We start from the raw sequence: 25,779 nt of genomic DNA on the forward strand, positions 1-25,779 counted from the left end.
TATAACCAGGTGGCATGACTGGCTGCACAATCAGGCTCAGTATTACTTGATTGGAAATCCCAAGGGAGATAAGTTTATAAATATCACTCTAGTGATAGCGATTGGCCAACTGAAGATGAGATGGTTCTTGAAGAAAAAGAAGAGATGGAACACCCTCCTCTTCTTGCTGTCCTGTGTATTCCACTGATGAAGAAAGGACAGGAAACAGGATGTCTGGAAAATTATTTTCTCTTTCTAGTGGCCCAATTCATGAGAGTTGATTCTGTGTTTTGATAAAAGTAGTAAAAAATTAGTTGTGATCACAAGTAGTGAGTCTACTTGCCATGGTTTTTGTCTGTTATCTTCCATTAGATTCAATATCTGTGATAAATGCAGATGGTCTCCAGAATTGAAATTTCCAGTCTCATAACTGGTCAAACTACAAGTGATATAGCCTGAATTTGCTCTCTAATGTCAGTCTTCATAACAAGAAGGCAAAAATAGATTTACATCCTGATATAGATGTAACTTAATTCATACATATTTGCTGATTTAATATAAAGTATGCTAAAACCAGATATATTTTAAATGTTGCATATAATAGGTATTAAGATTCAAAAATTTGGGTTCAACTTGCCATTGCATAAAATAAAGGTTATGATATATCTGTATACTAGCTGAATACTTGTGCTCCGCTACGAAACTATGTGATCAGCTTGATAAATCAACACTTAACAGCTTAAAAATTAATGAGTAGTTACCATTGACCTCTCCTATCCCTTCTCTCCCTGAGGCTTGCTCCACAAAATCCTCCCCTATCCTAGCCACTTCTCTTCCTCAGGCTTGCCCCACAGAAATGTCCCCTATCCTATTCCTTTCTCTCCCTTAAGCTGGTCCCACAGAAGCTGCATCTATCCTATCCCCCCTCTCTCTCAGGCTTGCCCCACAGAAGCTCCACCTATCATATCACCTTCTCTCCCTCAAGCTGGTCCCACAGAATCCACACCTATCCTATTCCCCTCTCTCCCTCAGGTTTGCCCCACAGAAGTCCCACCTATATTATCACTTTTTCTCCCTCAAGCTTGCCCCACAGAATCCTCCCCTAACCTATCCCCTTCTCTCTCTCAGGCTTGCCCCACAGAAGCCCCACCTATCCTATCCCCCTCTCTCCCTCAGGTTTGCCCCACACAAGCCCTACCTATCTTATCACCTTCTCTCCCTCAGGTTTGCCTCAAAGAAGCCCCTCCTATCTTATCACCTTCTCTCCCTCAGGCTCTTTTCCAAGCTCCCAGCCAGCAGGCTGAATGAGTCACACACTGGCCACACCCATGTTCAAGTTTTCAGGTTGGGAGGGGGGTAGAATGTCTAACTCCTTAGCATCAGAGCATGTTAATAATAATATACCAAATACTAATGCTTTGATGGTCATTCTGAAAAATCTTTGTTACCGAGCACCTAGAAGCCAAAAGGAACAAATGTACCAAATTCCAAGTTTGTAGGCTTTACGGTTCTGGAGATTTCGTGATTCCTGCATGAGTGTTTTTGTGTTTATACATATAAATTGTGTTAGGCAGAATAGATGGAATCAAAAACTATAGAAATCATTATAATTTATGCTTAAATTAACTATCAAAACTAAAATACTTGATATTCTTAAAAAATCATGTTTCTGATATAGAAAGCATTACAGATATCTGTGGTTAATAACCATTGGTTCAGCTAATAATAATGCTGCAAAAATGGTAATTACAACTGCTCCTTGAAACTATGGCTGTTGCAGTGCCCCCACAATCACATCATCAAATTTTGGGCACTTAGTAGTCTGCCCACATTTACGACCATAGTGTGTGCTTCAGCTTTCCCTGCATACCTACTACCTCAAAATTCGGCCTGTTTGGTCACCCTGTACTCTGCTGCCTATCCTTGCCCTCCCCCCCTTTCACTGCTGATAAAACATACCAGGCTGAAACAACTGTTAAGCTCTTTATGAGGCCCTCACACAACCTTCCCATAGTATCTTGCTATAGTAAAAGCTTAACAGCTTATGCCTTTGAAGCATTAAATTTCATATAAACTTTATTAATACTAAGTTAACTTTCTATCAAATTTATTTAACTATATTATTTCAGACCCTTTTTATGATTCCATTATAACATTCATTCATATTATATCTGTATCCGATGATGCTAACTTGGGGCTAAGCTCAATAAATATATTTGGTTCCACCACAAATCCGCGAAGCCCTTATCCGCGGAGACATAAGCGCGAAGACTAATTCGCGCCGTTCTAAGCGCTAAGGAAAAACGCGACCCTACCGCGATGACATAATCGCGGAGGGCAAATTTGCGCATTTCCAAGCACTCAGTACCCTAAACCTAACCCTAAACCTAACCCTAAAACAAACCCTAAAACAAACCCTAAAACAAACCCTAAAACAAACCCCTAAACCTAATCCTAACACTTACCTTAATTGAAATCGGCTTTCTGCCGCGGTGCCGTTTTAAAGCGCCCTTCTGTTGCCACGCTGTTGTCGCGGAAGTGATGACGCACGGTGATGACATCGCGGCTTTAGCGCCACGATTTTATCACCGCGATTTTGACGAGCGCGGTTTTGTCGTGCCACGAATATATTTATGGACAGATAACATTTTAGTGGGAGAGGTTTGGACATTATTGTATATGTTTCCTGTGGATCTTGAAAAGATTGTTCCATTAAAGTGTTATTTATTTATTTAAGCTATGTTTACAGCTCTTGAGCCTTATGGGGGTTTCTAAATGTGTGCCTCATATAGCTTGTGTTTATTTAACCATTTTTATACCTCAACATTTTGGGAATGATACTTTTTCCATTCTTCAGTTGCAGCACATTGTTTCCAGTTGTATATTTTAGGAAATATAGGCCAGGTATGCATAACGATTAAGCAAAACTTTCATAAGGGGTACCAAACCATGCTTTCCCCTCATTCTTCAATGATAACAGTTAATTATTCAAAACTACATTATACAAACTGATTCATTCAAAACACTGTAAGCTTTGTGATATGCTAAAACAAATAATATATATATTTTCATATTTTTTGTTTGGTAGATTCTGGACAATCAGGAAGTCCAAGCCACAACGATCCTGCCAAGAATCCACCAGGTAAAAATGAATTTTAGGCCATTCATAGTTGCATGTTGTTTGAGAGCAGATTGTGTTATTCATAAATACTTTGTTTTCATAACACATTTATCTGGGGCAAATTTAAACATGATTGCATCTAATTTCATCGTGATACGGTAAACCAAAAACTAAAAGTAAGCACAGCAGCTGCTTTCCATACCATGCTAGGCCAAAATATAGTTATCTACTATAATTGATTCAATGGATCATGTAATCTCCAACAGTATATGTAATTGATTAGCACTTTGTAGTGGGGTTAGGTTAAACAATAGATTTATTAGTTTTTATGGAATGGAAATAAGAAGCTGACTCAATTGTTTTTATAATATTAACAAATAATCATCTAATGACTGTTAAAAGTTATGGCAGCACTGAAAAACTGGATGTATGACCAGTCCTTGAAGTTCCAGCCATTGCAACACCACCATGGTGACATGATTGCAACTCAGGCACATAATATTGTTGTAGGAAGCGATGATCACCATTTGTGGGATTAATTGCTGGTTTTCCAAAGTCAATAGGGAAGCCAGCAGGTAAATTTGTAAGTAGGTCCCATGCATACATTTCCTCTTGTCCATGCTGAGCCTCCCAGCGCCCCCCCCCCCCCAGCTGTACCTCCATACTCCACCACTTCCACCACTTCCTGCATGGCTTAGGGATAAGATAGAAGCCAGGATTGCTGTTGCTAAGTGAAATAATCACATGATGTCATGCTTTACAATTACATTATTTAGCAATGGAAATCCCAGTCCCAATGGCTTTCGTAACCTGAGGACTACTTATATAAAGACTTTATGTATATTAGATTTCTAGAAAAGGAAGTTTGTATTCTACCTTAGACTTTATATTCTATTTTTCTATTTGAGGCGTTACAAATTTGATAATGTAGAGCAAGGATTAGCAACATTTTTGAGTTTGACTTGCATTTGGAATGTTGAAAGCTATAATGGACACATTCATAAAATTATTATTAGCTGCTTATTCTCCTGTGCGCTGCTTGGAGAGTCCAAGCATGGGTTAAATTCAGTCTATTCGCCCAAGGACTGAGTTAATTTTCTTAGCCTCTTCTCCTCATTGAGGACCAGTTCAAAAACTCAGTCCAGCCCAGTTTTGGGGAGTTCCTCAGTTTTTGGGTGAATAGACTGGGACTCTCCTAGTTAGATAGAGATTTTCTTATTTTTGTCATCATCTTAGTCAGGAGAAAAATTACGCTTTAAAATGAGGTTCCTGTTAAATTGCTGAGAAGACTTCGGAGATTCCTGGCTCTCTGTTTGCCAACAGAGCTGAGGTTCGTTGGGGTGCTTGTCCGGCAGTGGCAGGAGCCCCCCCCCCAGCTGTCCTTTAACTGTTTTATCACCCGGAGATCTCGACAGAGGCTCCGGATTGCGTCTGGCAGCTCCCTTATTGCCCGAAGAAGCGAGGCAGCCAATTTGAAGCCGTTTTGGCGCGCTTTCAAGCTCCGGACGTTACAGCTACCATGCTTTTACTCTCAGCAAGCAGATAGCCTCAGGGGAGGTTTTTTTAGCCTTAGTTTGGGGCACCGGCAAGGCTTCCTCCCCCAAGAAGACCATACTCCCATCCGGAGGACATTTCTGTGTGGCGCGCAGCTTTTATTAACTTGCACCTGTGCCAGGCCTACTGCTTTTGCAGCCTTGAAAACTACATGCGAAGACATCATGGCTGAAAGAAGCAAGAGGGTGCCAGAGGACAATCCAGAACCCACATCAAAACACAGTAGGCCAGATTCACCTGAGGTGAAAAAAGGAATCAAGGGCACTAAAGGGAAGGGGACCCCTAACCCCAGAGGTGGCAAGGCCTTATCCAAGGCTGAGGCCCGCAGGCATAGAGCTCTAAAAGAAGACCTTTGAAAGGGCCAGAAGACTGTCCATTTCATCTGGACAGCCATCTAGGGATCCTAGTCCCTTGCCCCAGCCTCGAGAGGTTTTTCCCCAGGATTCTCCAAGAGAGTGTAATTCTCCCCCAGTTATGGAGGAGGAATTTCAAGCCTCTTTACCTGCAGCTTCCCTGGGGTATCCAGAGTCTTCCTCCATCCAGGAAGAAATATGCCCTTTTGGCTGCTCTACCCTTGAGGAGAACCCAGTTCCCTCTAGACAGGCTGGCAGGGAGGGGCGGAAAACTTCAAGATCCCCTGAGGATCAGGGCCCCAACCTGTCGTCTCAGATGCAAAGGGCCATTGAACAGGCCATTGAGAGGGGCATACAGGTTGGTATTCGAAAGAAGCTCCAGGCCTCCAAAGCCACTTCTACCAAGACTGTCCAGAAGCCTGTCCCAGGGGATCAGGTACAATGTCCCCCTTCTCCAGGCACATCTATCGCCACAGAGGAATCTGTTCTGGAAGAGGACAATGCAGAGGAGCAGGAATTTTCAGAGGATGAGAATCCTCCTCCTGAAAAACCTGCCTTTACTGACTTATTCCGCCCTTCCATATTTAAGTCAATATTGCATAAAGCCAAGGCTTCTACCCAATTGGGTATTACTACCCAGGGTTCCACTAATACCTCTGAATCTCAGGATCTGAAGGAAGGGCTTTTTGATGAGACCACCCCGACACAGGAACTAGTTCTGGCATTGGACATGTTTGTCAATGTGATTCAGTGCCAATGGGCCCAACTGGGCTCTCTGACCAATCCCAGCAGGGTAGACAAAAATCTTTACTCTGTGGAGAGCAAACTAGAGGATTTATTGCAATTGCCACAGGTGGATACCCCAATTATCTCCCTTACCTCAAATTTGGTCCTTCCTGCTGACCTCCTTGAGGGCCTCAAAGCCGAGGACAAAAAGGCAGAGAAAGCTTGCCACAAAACCCACCAAGCGGCCGCTTGTTCATAAGGGCTTCTTCCTCAGCGCCATTTTTTACTAGAGCTTCGCTACTGTGGCTGAGGCAGCTGAGAGCTCATCCCCCCTCAAAAGGGTCCAGGTGGAGACACGATCTTAATAAGATAATTGCGGCTATAGAATATTCGGCTGACGCTTCACTCAATGCAGCCAGGTTTGCCTCCCGGGCCTTAGTATCTAATGTGTCCTCATGCCTTCTGCTGTGGCTCCATCGCTGGCAGGTGGATATGAAGTCAAAATGGAAGTTGGCCTCTGCCCCCTTCAAAGATGGACAACTGTTTGGGGAACCCTTGGAAAAGTTCTTAATTGAAACCAAGGATAAGAGGAAAGTTCTTCCTGCCACCACTAAGAAGCCAGACAAGAAGGGGGGGAGTTCCTTTTTTGGAGACTGTCCTTTCGAGGGTCTGATTCCTCAAATGCGGGCACCTCTTATCAGAGGTCATATCCCCAGGGAAATGACCGTGGACAGGATAGAGCCAATTTCAGGGACAAGGGTTGCCAGCAGCAGCAGTCCTTTCGATGCCCCTTTTGCGGCGGTTCCAATAACCACTCCTACCGCAGGTCCAAGTGACCACCAACAGGATCCTCCCGTAGGCAGCCATCTCCAACTATATGCCACTCATTGGGAGTTGATCTCCTTGGATGCGTGGGTCCTCAACACGGTCAGACAGGGCCTAACCCTGGAGTTTCTATCCCTTCCCCCAAGGACCTTTGTCCGATGTCCCGTCTCCTAATCTCTTCCCAAGAGGGAACGCATGTAGGCGGAGATTCAACATCTCCTACAGATAAACGCTATAGAGCCAGTCCCTGTAGAGCAAGAAAAGAAGGGGTTCTACTCAATTCTATTCCTTGTTCCCAAAAGCTCCGGGGGGTGGAGGTCCATTCTGGATCTCAAAGCTCTTAATCGACATCTGGCCTACAAGCGTTTCAAGATGCAATTCCTACAGACCATCCTGGGTTGCATCAGAGGAGGGGACAGATTGACCTCTGTAGACTTGAAGGAGGCGTACCTGCACATCCCCATCCGCAGATCCCACAGGAGGTTCCTTAGGTTCCACTTCGATGGCAGGGATTACCAATACAGGGCTCTCCCGTTCGGCCTGTCGTCAGCACCAAGGACTTTCACAAAGATATTGGCGGTGGTAGCGGCACACCTACGCTTCCGTCCAATACGACTACTCTGTTACCGACCAAGCCGTCAGAGATGTCCAATACACCATCTCCACTTTACAACATCACGAGTTCTTGGTGAACCGGGAAAAGAGTCAGCTTATGTTGTCCACCCACATATTGCATCTAAGTGCACTGATAGACTCGAAATGTTGCAGAGTGTTCCTGTCTCCAGACCGCAGATGCAATGTCACAACCTGTGCTTGGGCTGCGAGGGTAAACCAGCTGGCGTCTATCATGTCACTGTCTCAACTTCTGGGACTCATGATTTCTTGTATAAACATAGTTCCATGGGCACGTCTACATGCCTGCGACCTACAATGGCTCCTTCTTCCCATCCAGCGGGTGAAGGCCAGCAACTCTCCCAGATGTGTCAAGCTCCCCCTGAAGGTAAAGCAGTCCCTTTGGTGTTGGGAACTGCGGGCAGTGACGAAGGGTTGCCTCTTCAGAGAACCAGAACGGCTGGTAGTCACGACCGACACGAGCCTCCAAGGATGGGGGGCCCACTTTCAGGAACAGGTGACACAAGACAAGTGGTTGCAGAGAGGGGCAACACAGAGCATCAGAGCATGCTGACCGTATCATTCCCCGGTTAGATCCGGCCTTTCTGTCAAAAGTGGACTCTCTGTTTCACAGGACTCCAGAAGTAGTGCTCCCTAACTTCTTCCCTCATCCTCAGCATCCCAAAGAGCATACCTGGCACAAGCTAGACATTCGGCGGGTGGTCTGCAGGTACATCAAAAGGACGGAGGGTTTTCGCCAATCCGAATCACTTTTCGTCTCCTTTCAGCCAGGCTCAATGGGATGGAAGGTTTCTCCTTCTACAATCAGTCGCTGGCTGAGGGCTTGTATTAAGTTGGCCTATCTGCAACAGGGCAAAGCAGTACCACTTAGGGTAATGGCACACTCTACAAGGAGTGCTGCCACCACGGCTGCGTGGGTGACGCAGGCCCCCGTGGAGGAAATATGTCGGGCAACCACATGGACTTCTCCAACCTTATTCATCAAACACTATCTCATTGACTCCTATGCGGCAGCTGAGGCCGCCTTTGGGAGGAGGGTGTTACAACAACTTGTAGCGACTCCACGCACCTTGGATGTTTCTGTTTCCCCCCTGGGACTGCATAACTTGGGTATGTCCCATGCTTGGACTCTTCAAGCAGCGCACAGGAGAATGACCGTTGGCTTACCTGCGGGAAAGTCCAACCCCGCCCTGGGGTTTACTTCCTCTCTTCAGGATCGCTTCAGTGGTGTGGAGCAAAGACACTTGAACATAACTGGAAGACACATTATGCACACGTCCGTTACAGACCAACGCCTTTGTTTTTGAACTGGTCCTCAATGAGGAGAGGAGGCGTGGCTAAAAAAATTAACTCAGTCCTTGGGTGAATAGACTGAATTTAACCCATGCTTGGACTCTCCCGCAGCACCCAGAGAACAACCGTTCAGGTAAGCCAACGGTCATTTACAGAATAATTGCCATAGTGGCCATAGCCAGTTGTAAAACACACCATTAGTATTACAGATGCTACTCTTCTGCAAATGAATATGTTAAAAACTAGGACGTTGTTTTGCAGCATGCCAAATAAAATAGGTTAGGTAGAACAGATTTCTCAGTAGTGTCTTAGTGAACACTGGCAACATCTGAGCTATCAACTGCCTATTTAATTGCCCTAAAACTATATTCCAGTTTTGGTACATCCCTTTCTTATGAAGTATGAAATGCTAAGTTTTTTGTTGCCTGAAAAGAATGAATATAAATCACTGTATGCCCACTGGTCTTACCCAAGATATTAATGAATCTATAGGACTAATAGTAAATATATTTTTATAGCTATCTTTAATCCAAATCCAGAATGTAAAGAGTCCAGGATATTGCATGCAAAATTACTAGAGTTATTGGAATGTCATATTTTTTGCAAGTGCTTTGCCAAGAAGAAAGGGCGGGGGGAAATCCCTGCAAACTGCAGTACTTGGCAAAGCTACTGGCAGTGGAAATCAGTTCCTCTATATTTGGCTAGACTGTTGCATTCTTTAGGGTGTCTGGTAATTTGCCTTCTTAACTAAAGAGGAAAGGCAAGATGTTTTTGCCAAATAAAAAAGCATTAACAACTGTTGCAAAAAATATATAGTTTATTTTGGGGAAAAAAATGTTAGTAATACTGATTCAGGCTTCCATAGCAAACTTGACAGCTCAATTTATGAGCCTTATCATTTGGTTATAATTACCTTCAACACAGTTGGTCTAAAATGGTTCTTTACCTTTAGTTAATTATTTTAAATTAAGATTTAGTAATCTAACTTTACAATACTGAAAACTATACTATAGTCTTAAGATGGTACAGAGTGCTGGATATAAAGTATCAATTTCAGTACATGTAAGATTTCCTTAGCATGAACATGTGAGGTCTGTACAAGCTGCAGACAACTGTTATTAATTCAAATAAGCTGTATACCATGATTTTAATAGGTTACTGTACACTAATTACTGTAGTAGTGGGGATGGGGCCACGATGTCTCAGTGGTTAAAGAAGTTGTCAGTTGGAAAGCTGACAGCCCGGGTTCGAGACCTGAGTGCCACAAAAAGGGATGAGTTCCTGTTCCTGCCCCAGCTTCTGCCCACCTAGTATTTGAAAGTATGCAAATGCAAGTAGATTAATAGGTATCACTTCGATGGGAAGATAACACCATTCCATGTGTCTCTATAGTCATGCTAGCCACATGACCACAGAAAATGTTTTTGGACCAGAAACAGAGATAAGCACTGCACCCTACAGCTGGATGCATCAGGAAGAGGAAATCTTTTTTTTTTATTACTGTAGTCAAACCAAAAGTGTAAAAAACAATGTATACTTGGTGTTTAAGTATGTGTTTTGGGATGTGAATTCCTAAGATTTTCCTTTAGTTTATCAACTGGCAGCGAAAATTATTTTATAGATACTAATTCATGATCACAATAGGGACCGGAATTTTGGTTGCTAAGCAATGTAGTTGATTTGCTAAAAATGTTTAATGAAGCTAAAATAAAGGTAAAATGATGTAAACCCAGTAAAACCAACATGTACCATAATATTTTATACAAGAGCTTGCAATCCTAAGGGATTATTCAGATTTCTTCACCCATCTCTTAATGGCAGCAGGTTTTGCGGGGGCCTCTAATGAACAAGACCAATCCTGGAAAGAAAGGTTTCTTTCCACAGTTGAAACTTGAGGTCAGAGTGATTATCACAAACTGTTATTTATCTTTATACTTTGGTCAAATCCAATTATTTGCTTCATTTTTGAATATATTGTATAAAAGTGGAAATCACAGTAAATTTCTGCCTCTTTCTTCTGGCTTTAAAAAACCCTGTTAGAAACCATTTCAGTTGTCATATCTGCAAAAAAGCACTAGTTGTCCATGGGATTTTCTTCTCTACATTTTGTGACTGGCCAGTAAACATTTTAGAAACATAATGATAATTACCAAAAGTTCGCCAGTTAGGAGCAGAAATTGCTTGCACTAATCTTGTTTTGTTTTTTAATTGTATAACTTTTTAAATTGCTACTGGAAATGCTACATATACATCTCTTGACTTAAACAAACTACCCTATGACATGGTGATTAGCAAGCTAATTATATCAGGGCTAGATAGCATGACAACTATGCCACAAGAACCCGTCCCAGATTCTCTACTTTTTGATATTTTCATTCATTCATTATTTGTATGAAGATGTATAAGGAATCCTACCCATGATTTTGCAAATGGTATAAAATTGAACAAAATAACTAAACCCTTAGACTGGACTTTTCAAAGTAGTGTTCCTCAGCATGGTCTCAGTCCTTAAAAAATATACAAGTAGTGTTTTTTTCCCCCTCCCTTGACCAAAGTGACAGCAATTTCACTAATGCTCTTGTAGGAGGCTGCAAAGGATAGATTTGTTTATTTTTCTCTTTCTGACTCTGAGGAATGGAAAGTTTTTCTCTGAAGCCATTGCTAAGGGTAGTGGGTGCAATTATAATCATCTTTATAAAAGAAGAAAAGGGAGAACTTTTATCTAAATCAGCTTACAACCAAGTGTTGGTAATTGCATGACATTAACGTTAAAAAACTTATGGATAGAAGCATATCTGCCATTTTTTAGAGCCGAGGTGGTGCAATGGTTAGAGTGCAGTATTGCAGGCTACTTCAGCTGACTACTAGATGCAGTTCGGCAGTTCAAATCTGACCAGCTCAAAGTTGACTCAGTCTTCCATCCTTCCGAGGTGGGAAAAATAGGACCCAGATTGTTGGGGGCAATATGCTGACTCTGTAAACCGCTTAGAGACGGCTGTAAAGCACTGAAATGGTATATAAGTCTAAGTGCAATTGCTATTTGTGAGTGTACAAGGTGGAAAACTAAGATCAAATCACAGACACAGGAAATTATGGATAAGGATTATCACCTGTGTTTTTATATTTTGTTCCTTAAATGCCCTCTTATTTCTATCTTGAATATGGATAAAATAATTGAAAAAAGTGTTTAGGAGATATTTTTCTATGAAAGAGTGAAAAGTGCATTTTCTGCATTTTCTCATTGGAAAGCCTGAGTCAACTTTGAGCCGGTGAGATTTGAACTCCCAAAATGCAGGCAGTCAACAGAAATAGCCTGCAGTACTACATTCTAACCACTATATCACCGTGCAGAAACCATATTTCTCAGAAAATACTTTCTGAAAACAATGTATTGATAGACAAAATCAGTCATTTTATGATTCATATTGTGCTGTGTAAAACTGTTTAAGTTATAAAATTTATTTCATCTCTTAAAACTGTTTAAAGCAGGGTGTCCAAACTTTTAGCTTGCCTGGGTCTCCTTCAGTGAAGAGGAATTGTCTTGGGCTGCATATAAAATATATAATATAATTAATGTATATAAATCACATAATAATGTTAATAGTTATGAACTTGGGCCACATTTCTAATTGTCCAAGGCCACAATTGGCCTGTAGGCTGAAAGTTTGACATCTCTGGACTGAAGTTTATAAGGTGGGTTTGGGATGATAAAAATCCAACCATGACCACCTGTTCAATCTATAGATCAGCATCTTCTAAAGTAACATAGAAAACCCATGTCTTCAGAGTAAAAAGCAAAAAAATTAGTATGGCTGCCAGAATGAGAAAATTTTACAAGCTATTCTTAAAGCATTAGCCACAATTAATAAAAGCTAGCATGATTACCTTGATTGTTGTATATAGGACAAGAAATGGAAGTGCTCTTTGATCTGTATATAAACTATATATAATTGTATATAAACTCTATTTACAAACTATTTTTTTCTGGAACTTTTGCAACCTGTGCGGAATTAATTGGCCTTCAATTATTACTATTGAGAACTTGCTACTTTTTATTACATCTTGTAGAGAATTAATAATTCATAAGTAATTAGGAAATTAGATTCATGGTTCAGTATTGTTTTACTATCTTTACAAGTCAAATAGGGATGCAAGATATACTGAACATAATTTATGAATAGTAGAACTATTTATATTTAGGATTGTACTCTGAATCAGATCTAGAGGCTAAGTGGATGGATAAGGAATCCTATAGCATTATATTATATATTTTGCCAGGTGTTTTTAAAGCTTGAAAAAAGATCAGATAGCAACATGGTGGAAAATCCGTAAAACATTTCCTGTGAAGGGCTGTAGGAAGATTTGAGTAATCAGGGCTCTATGTTTGAAGACAAAATTGGTTTGTGGCCGTTGTCTGATAAACCATAACCATCAGTGGTTTTCTAATCACTTTGTAAAATTAATGCATTTTAATGAATACAATACTTTAATAATATACCTTTCTATAAGAATGTAAAATAGTCTAGCCTGATCTAGCCAAAATCTCCCTTACTCCAGCATTTGTTTTTCACAATGGCCAACCAGCTACTGCTGGGGTCCCCATGAGCATGAGAAGAGAAAACTTTTTTATTATTGTTTGAATGATAACTGAAGGCATGATTCCAGCATCCTGGAACTAACATTGAAGTTTCAGACTTGCATTGCATGAATTGTTCAACCTCCTTTTAAAACCATCCAAACTAGTGGTCATGTCTTACAGTAGTGAATTTTCATTAATGTTTCATTGTGTTAAAATGTACTTTCTTAAGTCTGTTCTAAAACTAACTAATCCCATTAGATAACTCTAGATCAGTGTTTCTCAACCTTGGCACCTTGAAGATGTCCGGACTTCAAGTGACCAAGGTTGAGAAACACTGCTCTAGATCCTAATACTTGAGAAAAGGGCAAAATATTTTCTCTATCCTTTTTCCCCTTATGAACGTTATTGTATACACACTGAATGTCTCCCATTTCAAGTATGTAGTATACAGCGCTTCACACAGTATTGCACACCAAATGTGAACATACCACTGCTTTGAATAATGCTGGCAATTTAATCTTTGAACCATTTCTTGATGAACATTAGCATACAGTTTCCCCTTTTTGCAGCTGGTGCACACTAAGTTGACACCTTTAGTGAACGATCCATTATGATATAATGATCTTTTTTCCTGGGTAGTTATAAGAATTCATCAATCTAAATATGATTTTGCCCAGCGACCACCATTTATATTTACTTGAAGGGAATTGTATTTGCTATTTAACTCCATTTAATCTAAAGAGCTTTCTGAAGTTCTACACAGTCACTTTTAGCTTTTATTATATTGAATAGTTTGCTATTATCCTCAAACTTATCCATCTCAGATTTATTTTCAGTCCAGAGCATTTACGAGCAAGTTAGAAAAGCTGGTTTTAACAGATCTTGGAAGGATTTTGATCTTATTTTCTTAATTAGGGGAAAAAAAGATTCATAGGTACCTACATTTTGTTTTCGGCTTAACATTTTGTTAAGCCATTTAATAATACATAAAGTCCTCTTATGCAGCACTAATAAGTATAATCAAGAACATTTTATGAAAGATGTTTTTAAAGGCTTTTTGTAAAACCAGATTACATGTTGATTACAGATTACATCCATGCCCATATATCACTTGATACTTTAGTTGGTAAAACCAGAGTTACTTTTGCAGAATCCATGAATTATCTAATTTCAGCAAGGTTTCATCTTGTGTAAATTAGTTATTTTTATTTAATTATATTTTCCATCATTTGCCCTGAATCAATATTAAGTCCAATTTTTCATAATGAACATTAAACAGATTCTAACCAATAATTTTAGGATCTCCCCTTCATCTTCTTAAAATTGTTGTCACAGTATTTGACTTTTAGTCCTTTGCTTTGGACCCCAACGTAAGAGATGTGCCATGGTTTTGCAAATACAGCAATCTTACATTTGACTTTTTAAAGATCTCTCAGATGGGTGTCCTCAGAATCTGCTGTTTTTGTATTATATAGGCTCTCTTTTTACCTCATTTACTTTATTTCTGATTTACTCTCTGAGAAAATACTTGCTGTGTATTAGTTATTTGGTATATATCTTCTGTGCCAAAAGCGAGTGCTAAATATTTGGGTTTTTCTACAATATCTGAATCTTCCTCGAGCATTTATTTCCTTCTTTCTTATGTAATTTCAGGGTTATAATCCTATTTCGCAGGAGTGGAAGAATTTAGAAAAACATTTCTAAATGTTTTGCATTTATCTCAGTATCATAGCAATTCTATGATTATTTCACTATTTTTTCAGTGGAAGTATATGGCAAACCATTGATTATTTAAATACCTTTAATTATTTAGAGGAAAATGAGGAAGCAATATGCATTGACATAGTTTTATTTATATAGTTCAAATTAAAATTGAATATACTAACCAAAGCTTTGCAAATACTAGACAATGAAAGTAAGTATTTCACTGATAAACTATCTTTACGCAAGCTACTGCATTGACATGTATTCTCTTTTTTAGTTGCAGAATGTGTATTATGTATTCAGGTTTTGGAGTTATAATTTGGTACATAATCAGATGGAAAATCAGGTTTCTAATAATTAGTTTGCATTTTTTTTAATGCAAGTATGGCCATCAGGTACTTCTATTCACAGGGTATGTTATGACAACTTGCTCCAAACCTGTCTTCCTAAAGACGGGCGCACATAGGACTTGGGTCTTTGCCCAGCATTCACAGTGACACCAGTCTTATAATTGTAGTATTAAAGTAGGGGTTTTCACACCTCCTAAAAAAAGAAGAATACTATTAACCTCTCATAGTTCTTTGCTGTATAGACACAGAGGGATCTTGTTTGATTGACCCTCTGATTATAATAAATTATATTGTTCAGATTTTTCCAGGAGGATTCTGGTAGATTTTTAGATTAGAAATGGAAATAATTAGTGAGTTATATTATTTCTCATGTCACTATCTCTAGAATAAACAAGGTTTTAGTCAGTTATACTGTATTATAGATTTAAACAACAGAAATATCTGACCATTTGAAGTAATGTATACAGGGTTTTTCATATAGATATTTTAGTAAGAACCTTATCTTCTATTAGAAGAACATGTCTTCTTTTATTGTCTCCATACCAGATCACACTAGACAGTAAATATTGCCTATTATCGTCACAAAGATGAAAGTCAACTACTGTATATGTCACAGTAGGTTTATTAACTAGTTTACATCACTAAATTCTTTCAACAATAGAACACATTTTGTCGAATTTCTATTTTAAAAATACTTTTTGGAATCCGACTTATAGAATTGAATATTTGGAATTATATACAAAATGCCAACTAATTGATATTGTATTATTTTAATTTAAGGCTTATCTCATTTAAGCTTTCAAATAGTACTGTACATCTTTTGCATGTCTCATAGCTAATTTAATTCTCAATATTTGCTCTTTTAAGGAAAATTGTTTTAGGCTTCAATTCTAAGCATGCCTCTGTGTGATGAAATAATCACCAAATAAAAATAAGACTGTTCTGTGGAGCCACTTTATTTTCCTGACTTTATAATGTGTAAAATCTATATGAAATATAGACACTTCTTTTTCAGTGCTTGGAAAGGTGTCTAAGGGAAAGGAAAGATTATAAATTAATTTATACTACTAGAAGTGAACAGCTACTTTCTTAATGGCATATTTTCATTTTCTACCACAGTTCCCCAAACAGTAGTGGTTGAAGGTAACTATAGAATCAGGCATTTTCCTGCTATTTGTACCATTTATAAATCCTGTACTCAAAAACAGTTCAGCTTTCTTATAGCTGTAATACTAAAAGAGCTCATTTTCACAGTTACCTCTTTCCCGGCTTATCTTTTGGCATATGTACATGAGATAACTTGTAAGGAGAAAAGAAAAAAATTAAGAGAAACCAGTGTGATGATTTACTCCACATTTTTTCGGGAAATTTGGGCATTGCCATTCAATTAAATACAATGGAATTTTATTAGGACAAGAAGAATGTTACAAACTGAATTGTAATTTGATTCATTAAGGTCTTTGTCATGGAATGACATACCAGTCACATATCTTATGTTTCATTGTCCAGTTTATTGAACCAATTTTTCAACTATTTAGAAGCCTATAATCCTAAGTGTACAAAAACTACAAATTCCTTTGAAATATTTCTTTGAAATTTGAAATCATATATGATTATAGAAAGTCCTATAAAAATGTATATTTGGATAATTTTAATAGAATTTGATTGAAGTATTCAACCATGAATGGATTGCAATTGCTATTCTAAATGAACTAATTATTATTTTATTTTTGTTTTATTTTTTCATTCCAGTATATCTTGAGGATAGTTTTGTAAAATCTGGAGTCTTTAATGTATCTGAACTTGTGCGGGTGTCTAGAAGTAAGTCCTTTTCATTTTCTGAAGTTTTATTTTATTTTTGGATGTATAATTAGATTTATATTTGTATAGGTTGCTATATGATTCTTTCCAGAGTTGATTCTTTATAATAGTGCCTCCAGTTACATAACTAACAATACAGGTAGTCCTTATTTATCAATTACTCATAGAGCAACCATTTGAAGTTACAGCAAAGCTGAAAAAAGGAAGACTTATGACCAGCTCTTAAAGTTGCAGCTGTTGCAGTGCCCCACAGTCACATAATTGTAATTCATGTGCTTGGCAACAAACACATATTTACGATGGTTGCAGTATTCCATAGTTACGTGATTGCCATTTGCAACTTTCACGGCTGGCTTTTGATATGTAAAGTCATTGGGAAAGCCAGTAAGCTGCCGTCACATGATGATGTACTTAACAACCAGCAGTGGTTTGCTTAATGATTACTCTGAAACAGACTTCATAAGTCAGCACAGTCACATGACATTTCACATAATGACCATGCTGCTTAGCTGTGGAATTGTCAGTCCAAATTGTGGTCAGTAAGGACTATGAACAATGTAGCTAATGCTATATACCACAAATTTCTATTATTGATAATTGTTTAACATATGATGGTTGATCACATCAATTCACTTTAAAGGTGGATTAAAATCGATATCAGAATTCATTTCTTTTATCTGTAAGAAAGTTATAATCTATAAATAATTACCTGGTAGTATGTTCTCTTAAACTTGATGGGGCTTACGTCTGTGTAAACAGACCCAGGAATTTTAAGTATTGAAAATACATTGCAACTCTTTACAGATGCACAATAGTTTTGGGCCCTTTAATGTTGTAAGTTAACTGTATATAAATAAACATAAGACACATGTGTTAGTGACATGAAAACAGAACATGTAACTTGGAATAATGTTAAATAGAAGTTTATTTTCAAAAGCCATTTTTTATTTCACAAAACAACATTTGAAGTTCATTATTGCCTATAGATAGTGAGGGTTAACCTAACTTGAGTGCGCGTGCCAGAGGACTGGAGTCCAGAATAGAGCAGCTGGCTGGTGTGCATGTACACAGCAGCTAGCTGTTCTTCTGGGTTCCATTGCGCACATGCATGCTGGACAGCTGGTCCGGTGCTCATACATGCCGGATAGCTGGTGCTGGCATGCATGCGAGCCAGCCAGCTATGTTCTTGGGTTTCATTGCATGCATGCATGATGGCCAGTTGGTTTTCATGTGAAGACCAGCTGACCAACACGCATGTGTGTGATAGAACCCAGAAGAGACCAGTTGGCCAGTGCACATGCACGTGATGGAACCTGGAAGAGCAGCTGGTGATGGTGCGCGTGCCCACAGAGAAGGCTCTGCATGCCACCTCTGGCACATGTGCCATAGGTTCACCATCATGGTGATAGACTGTGTGACTTGATATGTGTGAGAATTGGAGAACATACAAACCAGTTAATAGGGGTATGCAGAGCTTCCTAGGAATGTTTTACTGTGGGAAATCTTTAAGAGAACCAATTCCCTCAAAGGTATCTTGTGAAACAGTGTATCCTGCTGCATTTAGGAATGGTCTCCAAAACTGATGCTCTGGGAGATGGCTGACAGGAGCCTGCTTTGAAAATATTGCATTGAGCTCATTCTGGGTACCCAGGAGCACTGCAAGCTATTCTGTGGGGTAAAGCAATTCTGCCTATTGCCTCCTCCAAATGATTTGCTAAAGAATTTGGGCAAATAGTTGAAAGAGCCTTTGTCTGTTTCTGTCAAAACTCTCAGTTCATAACCCTGTTTAACCCCACTGAAAGATAGTTTAAAGAGGTCAGAGGCACCAAGAGTCAAAGTCTTTCTTTGGGGAATATTGGGAGCAGTTGAAAAGAATGTATTCCACTATGATTTATTGGACTTTAGGACACCTTACCCATTTTCACTTGGGTTTGCATGCTGAGATGGGAGGGAAGGCTTGTCCCATGCCCCTAAGTACAAATTATGTCTTTTAATTGAACAACAACTAATAATTAGATAAAAGTGAATTTGCTTTGATTTTGGGTTATATTAATATGTTTGTTTAAACAATAGGCTTGACTTTAAATTATGTTCTTTAGCACCTATAACCCAGGGAGCTGGAGTAAACTTCCCCATTGGAGAACTTCCAGGTCAACCATACTATCATGACATGAATTCAAGTGTTAACTTACAGCGATCGCTATCCTCTCCACCAACCAGGTGAGCTTATTATGTATGTGGTTATGTAATATATTTTAAATGATTTTACTTTGCAGCTTTTCAATAAAATATGCATTTGTCCAGTAACATGGTTTGTGATGGATGAAGGGGAAGGAAGGGCCTTAATGGAACAAAAAGATAAGTTGATATATATTGATCAACATTCCTCAATAAATAATTCCAGTTGACAGTTTTGTAATGAAAATAGTTCACAGTAGAAATTATGCACCAGAATGAAAATATCGAGAGAAAACCTGTAGCTTCCAAACCCGTGAGAATTGTTAATAGCACGGATAGGTGTCTCATTATTTGTTTATAATTTGTTGACTCAGAAAGGCAGGGAAGAGACTTTGAATTAAAACTCTATGACATAAACCTACATAGAGGATTTTTATTCTTGTATATCTTCATAGGCAGGTCTGCTTGCGCATGTGTAGCTTCATTTTTGACTGCAATAATGAAATTAATTTGACTGTGCTGGGTATGTAAGTAAGCCTTCTACTGACAAGCCAGTTCTGGAATAAGGCCTGTTGGAGTCCTAACTCTGCATGCCTAATCTAAAAACAATCACTAGTATATTAATAAGAGAATAATGTGTACAGTATATATAACTTCAAAATCAGTGTAAAGTGTCAATATGTCTATCAAATGTAGTTTTCAGGATTGATAGGTCTGAAAAGTATTGTAGTTTAAAATATCAATAGAAATTCTGCTTAAATAAGCCCTTATTTCTATATGTTTACAGTAAGAGACCCAAAACTATATCCATAGATGAGAATATGGAACCAAGTCCAACAGGAGATTTTTATCCTTCCCCAAATTCACCAGCTGCTGGTAGTAGGACATGGCATGAAAGAGATCAAGGTGAGTGCTCAGTTCATTCTCTGTCTACTCAGAAGTAAACTATTTTGAATTTAACCAGGTTTACTCATAGATAGACAAAACAGTATCTTAGAGCTCTTTTTTTCCATTATTTCTTCAGAAACTATGAATATATGGTAGATTGGAATAAAGAAGAATTTTTTTAATCTTTTGAAGTTAAAATACTTCCTTAGAATATTACATTCAGTAGTAATTATAATATCATCCCCATTATTGAAAAGTTCTATTTTGTATTCATCAAATGCACAAATCCCTTTTTCAAAGCCATAGTACTCATTTACAAGAAATATTTAATAATTGATTAACTGGTAGGCAAAATGCAGAGACATTATATTGATTAGCAGAATCTAGAAAGATTAGAAAATGATTGAATAAATTATTGGACTTCAGTTATACTGTGAAAGAAAGGATGATTAATCTTGACATTTTTTTTCTGGCCATGTTGCTATGCATTTAATACTCTGACATGAAAATATTTATTTCTATCTATTGGTTCCTGTGGACTTTGTGTGAATAAAATCTGAAATATAAATGAGAAGTACCCTGTTTTACAGAGGCATACATGCATCGTTATTTACACAAAGTTACGAATGATAGACCTGAAGTAAATTTTAGCTAAATGAATACACAACCACATCTATAATGTTTTAATGTTGTTCAGCCATGCACTTTATTTCATAGCAATATTACATTGAAGAGGAAAATTAAGCATAAATAGTGAATGGAAATGATTATTTCTTAGTTTTCACAATACTGCCTTTATTTCTGTTCATGTTATATTATATCATTGCTTAGTAATTTTGAAGCTCTGTGATGTGTGAAAAATTCCAAAGATTATTAGAATTCCAAAGATTATTTAAATATATAGTAAACGATCTGATAAAATATCACATTAAAAGTTAGAATTATCTGTTTTCAGGAGTTTATTTCCTTTTTCTCATACATTTATACCTACAATCACTTACTCTGTAATTTATAATTTATACATCAACATAATTATGCCAATTTCATATATTGGTCATAAATGTATGCCTAATTTCTTCCTAATACAACACTCAAAACATAATTTTTGTAAGACTCATGGTGCTGCATGAAGTTTTCAATTTAATCTTTATAACTGTTCCCTTTCTATTGTAGTTGTCTTCTTTCTTTTCTTTTTCTGTTCATTGAACAGAAGTCTTAAAATAACATTTTGAATCCTTTTTCCCTTTTTTCAATACATTTATAAATGTAAAATTTTTGTGATGAAGAAAAATGAAAAATTTCAATACTTACAGTTATGAATTTGATATCAAAAATCTTGCAATATCTGTTTATTTTTGTATTTTTCAGTATAAAGTAAATCCCTCAAATAATTGGTTTGTTGTGTTGGCTTTTAAAAGTGTCATCTGTGATTTGTTTTTCTTGTTTTTATGAATAGGTTTTGGAATTCAGATAGTTCAGAAATGAGATCTGGAATGTTTCTTAAATTGTTATAACTTATCTACTGTTCTGTTGCTCTTGCCATGTGTAGAAATGATTGCCTTTACCAGGAACCATCACAGATATTTAAAGATGGAACTGAGAAAGCATGTTCCGGATTCAAGGTTAAAAGAAATGCGCACATTTGTACAATCACTTCTATACATGGTGTGGGAACAGGATCAAACTACATAAGCACAAGGTCTACTCTGAAGGAGACATGACATTTATACAAAGTCTAATTGTCAAAATTGTCCTGATAGGTTAAAAATTTGTGATGGTCTCTGCATAGTTCTAGTTGTGGAGTGTAGAGATCTGTGGTGCTTAATCTTTGGTAACCTTCAGTTAAGAAAAATGTGTCTGAGTGTATTCATGAATGTGAAAAGGCCATTAAAAGTTTAGATTGTTTCAAATACAAACTTATTTCCTCCCCAGAATTTTAGTTCTTCCAGTTTGTCTTTTTTACATTTTACTTTTTCTGATTGATATTTAATATTATTTTATATGGTCTTTTGGGGTGCTTTCAATTTATTTTCTATAATCATTACTATGCTTTGTGCATGGCCATTGATTTACGCCTTTTTTGTATCTATATTCAGTTTAAGTGATATTTTACTTTTCTTAGATCAAAATGCATATTATTCTCTTGATGTGCTTCAATAACAAGTACATCCTTCATTGTCAATTAGTTTGCCAGAATAGTATCCGAAATGCATCGACACATCTCTTTCTAGTTTTTCTAAAATAAAAACCACTTGCTCCAGAAAGCACAATTTACCGGTATCTATCAGAGTAACTATTCTGTTATTGAAATATTTTTATTCTGATCTTTTCAAATTAAGAGGCAAAAATGCTTTTGCACATTTAGATATGTTTGAATTTCAGCACAGATATGACTTTGTTGTTCTGAATTGGTAAGTACTAAGGTTTGATACAATTGGTCCCAGAATCATGGTATCTTCAGGAGATCTTCTTAACTAGTTATGTATCTTTCCAGCTTCTCAGTTTGGGCTACTGAATATTCCGGAGGCTTTGGTTTGCTTTTCTCTAGTCTCAGATATAAGGGTAGGAAGAAGCTGCACTTGCAAAAGGTGTCCATGCAAAAGAATTTGGTATCATCATAAAGGAGAAAGAAGAAACTCTGTTGACTAAATTGCTGCTTTCCTAAGTTTCCGAGGCTAGGGGGAGAAGATGAGTTACTTGTTATCCTCAGTTCCCTTCATGCAGTGCCATAAAAGTATGGTTATGCAATAACGACAGACACAGATTTTCTAAAAGGTTCCTGAAATTCAGCTGCACTTGAGATCTTTGCTCCACAAATATGAATTTGCAGAACCACAATTATTGGTAAGTAGTTACTTTTTTAACAACAGCAAAAGATGATAGTTTTATTGTCAATTAAGAAAAGTGGGAATTGTGTGGATTTTAAATATTATATATAAGAGTTTCACCTTTGAAGAAGTGAAGGTTATCCTAAATAACAGATTCTGAGTTTCAGTCTGTAAATAGTCAAACTAGTACCATTTATGTGCAAGAGAAATACCAACACATTGGAGAGCTTGAAGGTTTGTTAAATTATGTGAAAAACAAGGTTAGAGACAAACAAAATTAAGTTGAAGATTCCAGAGCATTATAATGAAAACTGAACATATTTGTTGATGGATGAAATTTGACTGATTATTGAGGAGAAAAGAGTATCTTCAACATTGCAGTACTTTGTCCTGCAACATTGTATTTCCTGCTTGTTTATTTCTCTTAGGCACATTTTATTGAAAAAAGACAGTGTCATATTCATTAATTATTTGCTTTCTGAGTTAGGTAATTTGGAAACTAATTTTGAAATTGTGCAATGGCATAAGATTAAACCACATCTTGGTACATACTTGTATCTGAATTGGTCAAAAAATACTCTGGGGTTTGTTTGTTTTTTTACAGTTGATTTTAGTTGATAAGACATTGTACATATTCCTGATAGTTTTAGATCTGGGGAAAAAAGATAAGAATTTACTGTAAGATTGAGAATCTTACAGCAATGATATAATTCTGAAAAAATCGAGATTAGTGAGCCAATAGGCTATCAGGACATCCTATAATAGCATCAGAGGTTTTTGTGGTTTGTGAATTAAAATCATTTGCCATTTAAGTGAAAATGTAGCTACTCCATTCTACTTTGCTTAGAGCAGTTAATTCTTTTCCCTCTCAATAAAAACCTAAACATAGGAAGGAACAATTAACATGTAATTTTATATTTTAGGACTATGGATCTAGTATTCATAATCTTATATGGATCGCACCCCATGGTCTTAGACAGTTATTTTTTAACATTACTCAGAGCTGTGGAGTGATAATGAAAAGGAATGGATGGTATACTTCATCTTACTCCTCAAAATTATAAATGATTTTTAATCCTTGTTCAGATTCATATAATAATACATTTTCAATTGATTATTAATTTATATGATTACAGAAACCAGCAAGCATTCTGTACAAACAATACTATTTTTAAAGGATACTTCTTCAAAAATTAAATAATTTAAAATATGAAACAGCTGCATGGATTGCTATGCTGGGATTCTATGAAAAGAACTGTCATGATTTTTAAAATAAGCTCTCTTTTTTTAATGAAAAGCAAATTTAATTGGTCTCTAGGGAAACGGCAACTTTATCTTGCATATTTTATCAGTAGTTTAAACTTTTAATATTTTTTGTTAAGAAATATTTGATCCAAAGTAGAAAAGAATGATGTGATGCTTTACGTCATGTACCATAACTGTAATATTTTAACATTGCATATCCTAAATTTTATTTATTTTAATACCGTGAGAGATTTGTTTGGAATTGTACAATAGTGTGTACAATTAAATAAATTTTAATTTTACAGTTTCTTCATCATGTTCAGTTTCCTATGATTCTCCTGCATTCAACAACAACAAATCATTACAACCACAGCTTACCATTAAAACAGAAGCTCTTGGATCTTCTTCTCCTGTTCTTCACCTACCCTCTGCTGGGCCTCCTTGCGATGAGGAACAAGTATCCTCTCCTGGATATTCTTCTGGACCTTTGCCATCTTTTACTATATCCCCATCTTCTGGACTTGCTTTTTCTGGAATTCCTTTAATTACAGGGCCTTCTCCTGATGGATCTTTTCTGATTAGACCTTCACATGGTTACTCTAAAATGGATATATTAATTTCTGAGCTAAGAGAATTAAAAGAGGAGGTGGGTAGTGCTGTTCAGGAACTTAAAAACATAACTGATCAGCTAGGCCATTTGCTTGCCTACACAGAACAAAAGTCAAAAGTAATTCCTACTACACCTACTGAGAGTTGAGTTATGTCGTGGAACCCTCCATCTGGATTATTTTATTGAATACTATTTAACTATGTTACTCTACATTCATTTTTTTTCAAAAGCATGACCAAAATATTATCTGAAAAGAACTATATACAGTATCTATATTCTGCTAGCAAATCATTTGTCCTATTGTAAATATATAATATTTCATAGTAAATAAATGTATATATAGCTTATATGTCAGTTTTTGTGTTTTTATTTAAAGTATATTTAGAAGCAAACTTTTCTCTAAAACTGGTTATTTATTATCCTCCTAATACATTAATATTCCTAAAATAAGAATTGTTTCTAATTTCCTGTTAGAAAATATATTTCAGTGGAAAGCTGATGTGAGTTTGTTTATATGATAATCATCTTTGACAGAGGTTTGAACTGTAATATCAAAAGAGTTTCAATTGGATTTTTGTGCAATAAGTTACAAAATTTCACTAAATTAATACCATATTACCAATTGTTTTGAATGGCTAGAATTCTGGGGGGGGGGGGAATGACAGGAACAGGGGGACACTTTTTACTGATTTACAAATCAGAAACCAGGACTACTAAAATCTGAATTATTGAAATCTCAGATTAAGCTGTTTGATTCAAAGAAATATTAAGATGATATTGAAATGGGAAGTATGGTGGAAAAATTATTAGTGTAATGCATCTAATGTATATAAAATGAGTGGCTATGTTTCTTTCTGAGGGACCTTATTGGGAGTTGGAAAATATAATTGTTAGGTGTATATTAAGTTGAAGAGATGTTAAAAGCAAACAATGTGTTTTATTTTTTTTAAAAAAGTGAGCTTGTCTGGTCATCAGTTGGATAAGCCTGGCATAAGGGAGAATGTCATTTTTATCTTTTCCACTCGTGCAGCTTCCCCACTATTTTAGAAAACTGGTAGAATTTCCTCTGGTCCAGAGATTCTAGAAACATAT

General features: G+C 37.1%; 1 protein-coding gene across 9 annotated transcripts in view; it reads left to right on the top strand.

Moving 5' to 3' along the window:
• The window catches only part of NFIB (nuclear factor I B), a 213,192-nt gene that overhangs the window by 124,938 nt on the left and 62,475 nt on the right, over window positions 1–25,779 (top strand). For 6 of the 9 annotated variants that reach the window (XM_032214159.1, XM_032214162.1, XM_032214161.1 and 3 more), the window contains 4 exons: window positions 3,068–3,121; window positions 16,870–16,938; window positions 19,038–19,158; window positions 19,904–20,022. In XM_032214159.1, the coding sequence (XP_032070050.1) occupies window positions 3,068–3,121; window positions 16,870–16,938; window positions 19,038–19,158; window positions 19,904–20,022 (363 nt within the window). The other 3 variants (XR_004255024.1, XM_032214164.1, XM_032214166.1) reach the window with 3 other exon arrangements.

The sequence above is a fragment of the Thamnophis elegans genome, chromosome 3 (assembly GCF_009769535.1).
Source record: "Thamnophis elegans isolate rThaEle1 chromosome 3, rThaEle1.pri, whole genome shotgun sequence".
NCBI classification, from domain to species: domain Eukaryota; kingdom Metazoa; phylum Chordata; class Lepidosauria; order Squamata; family Colubridae; genus Thamnophis; species Thamnophis elegans.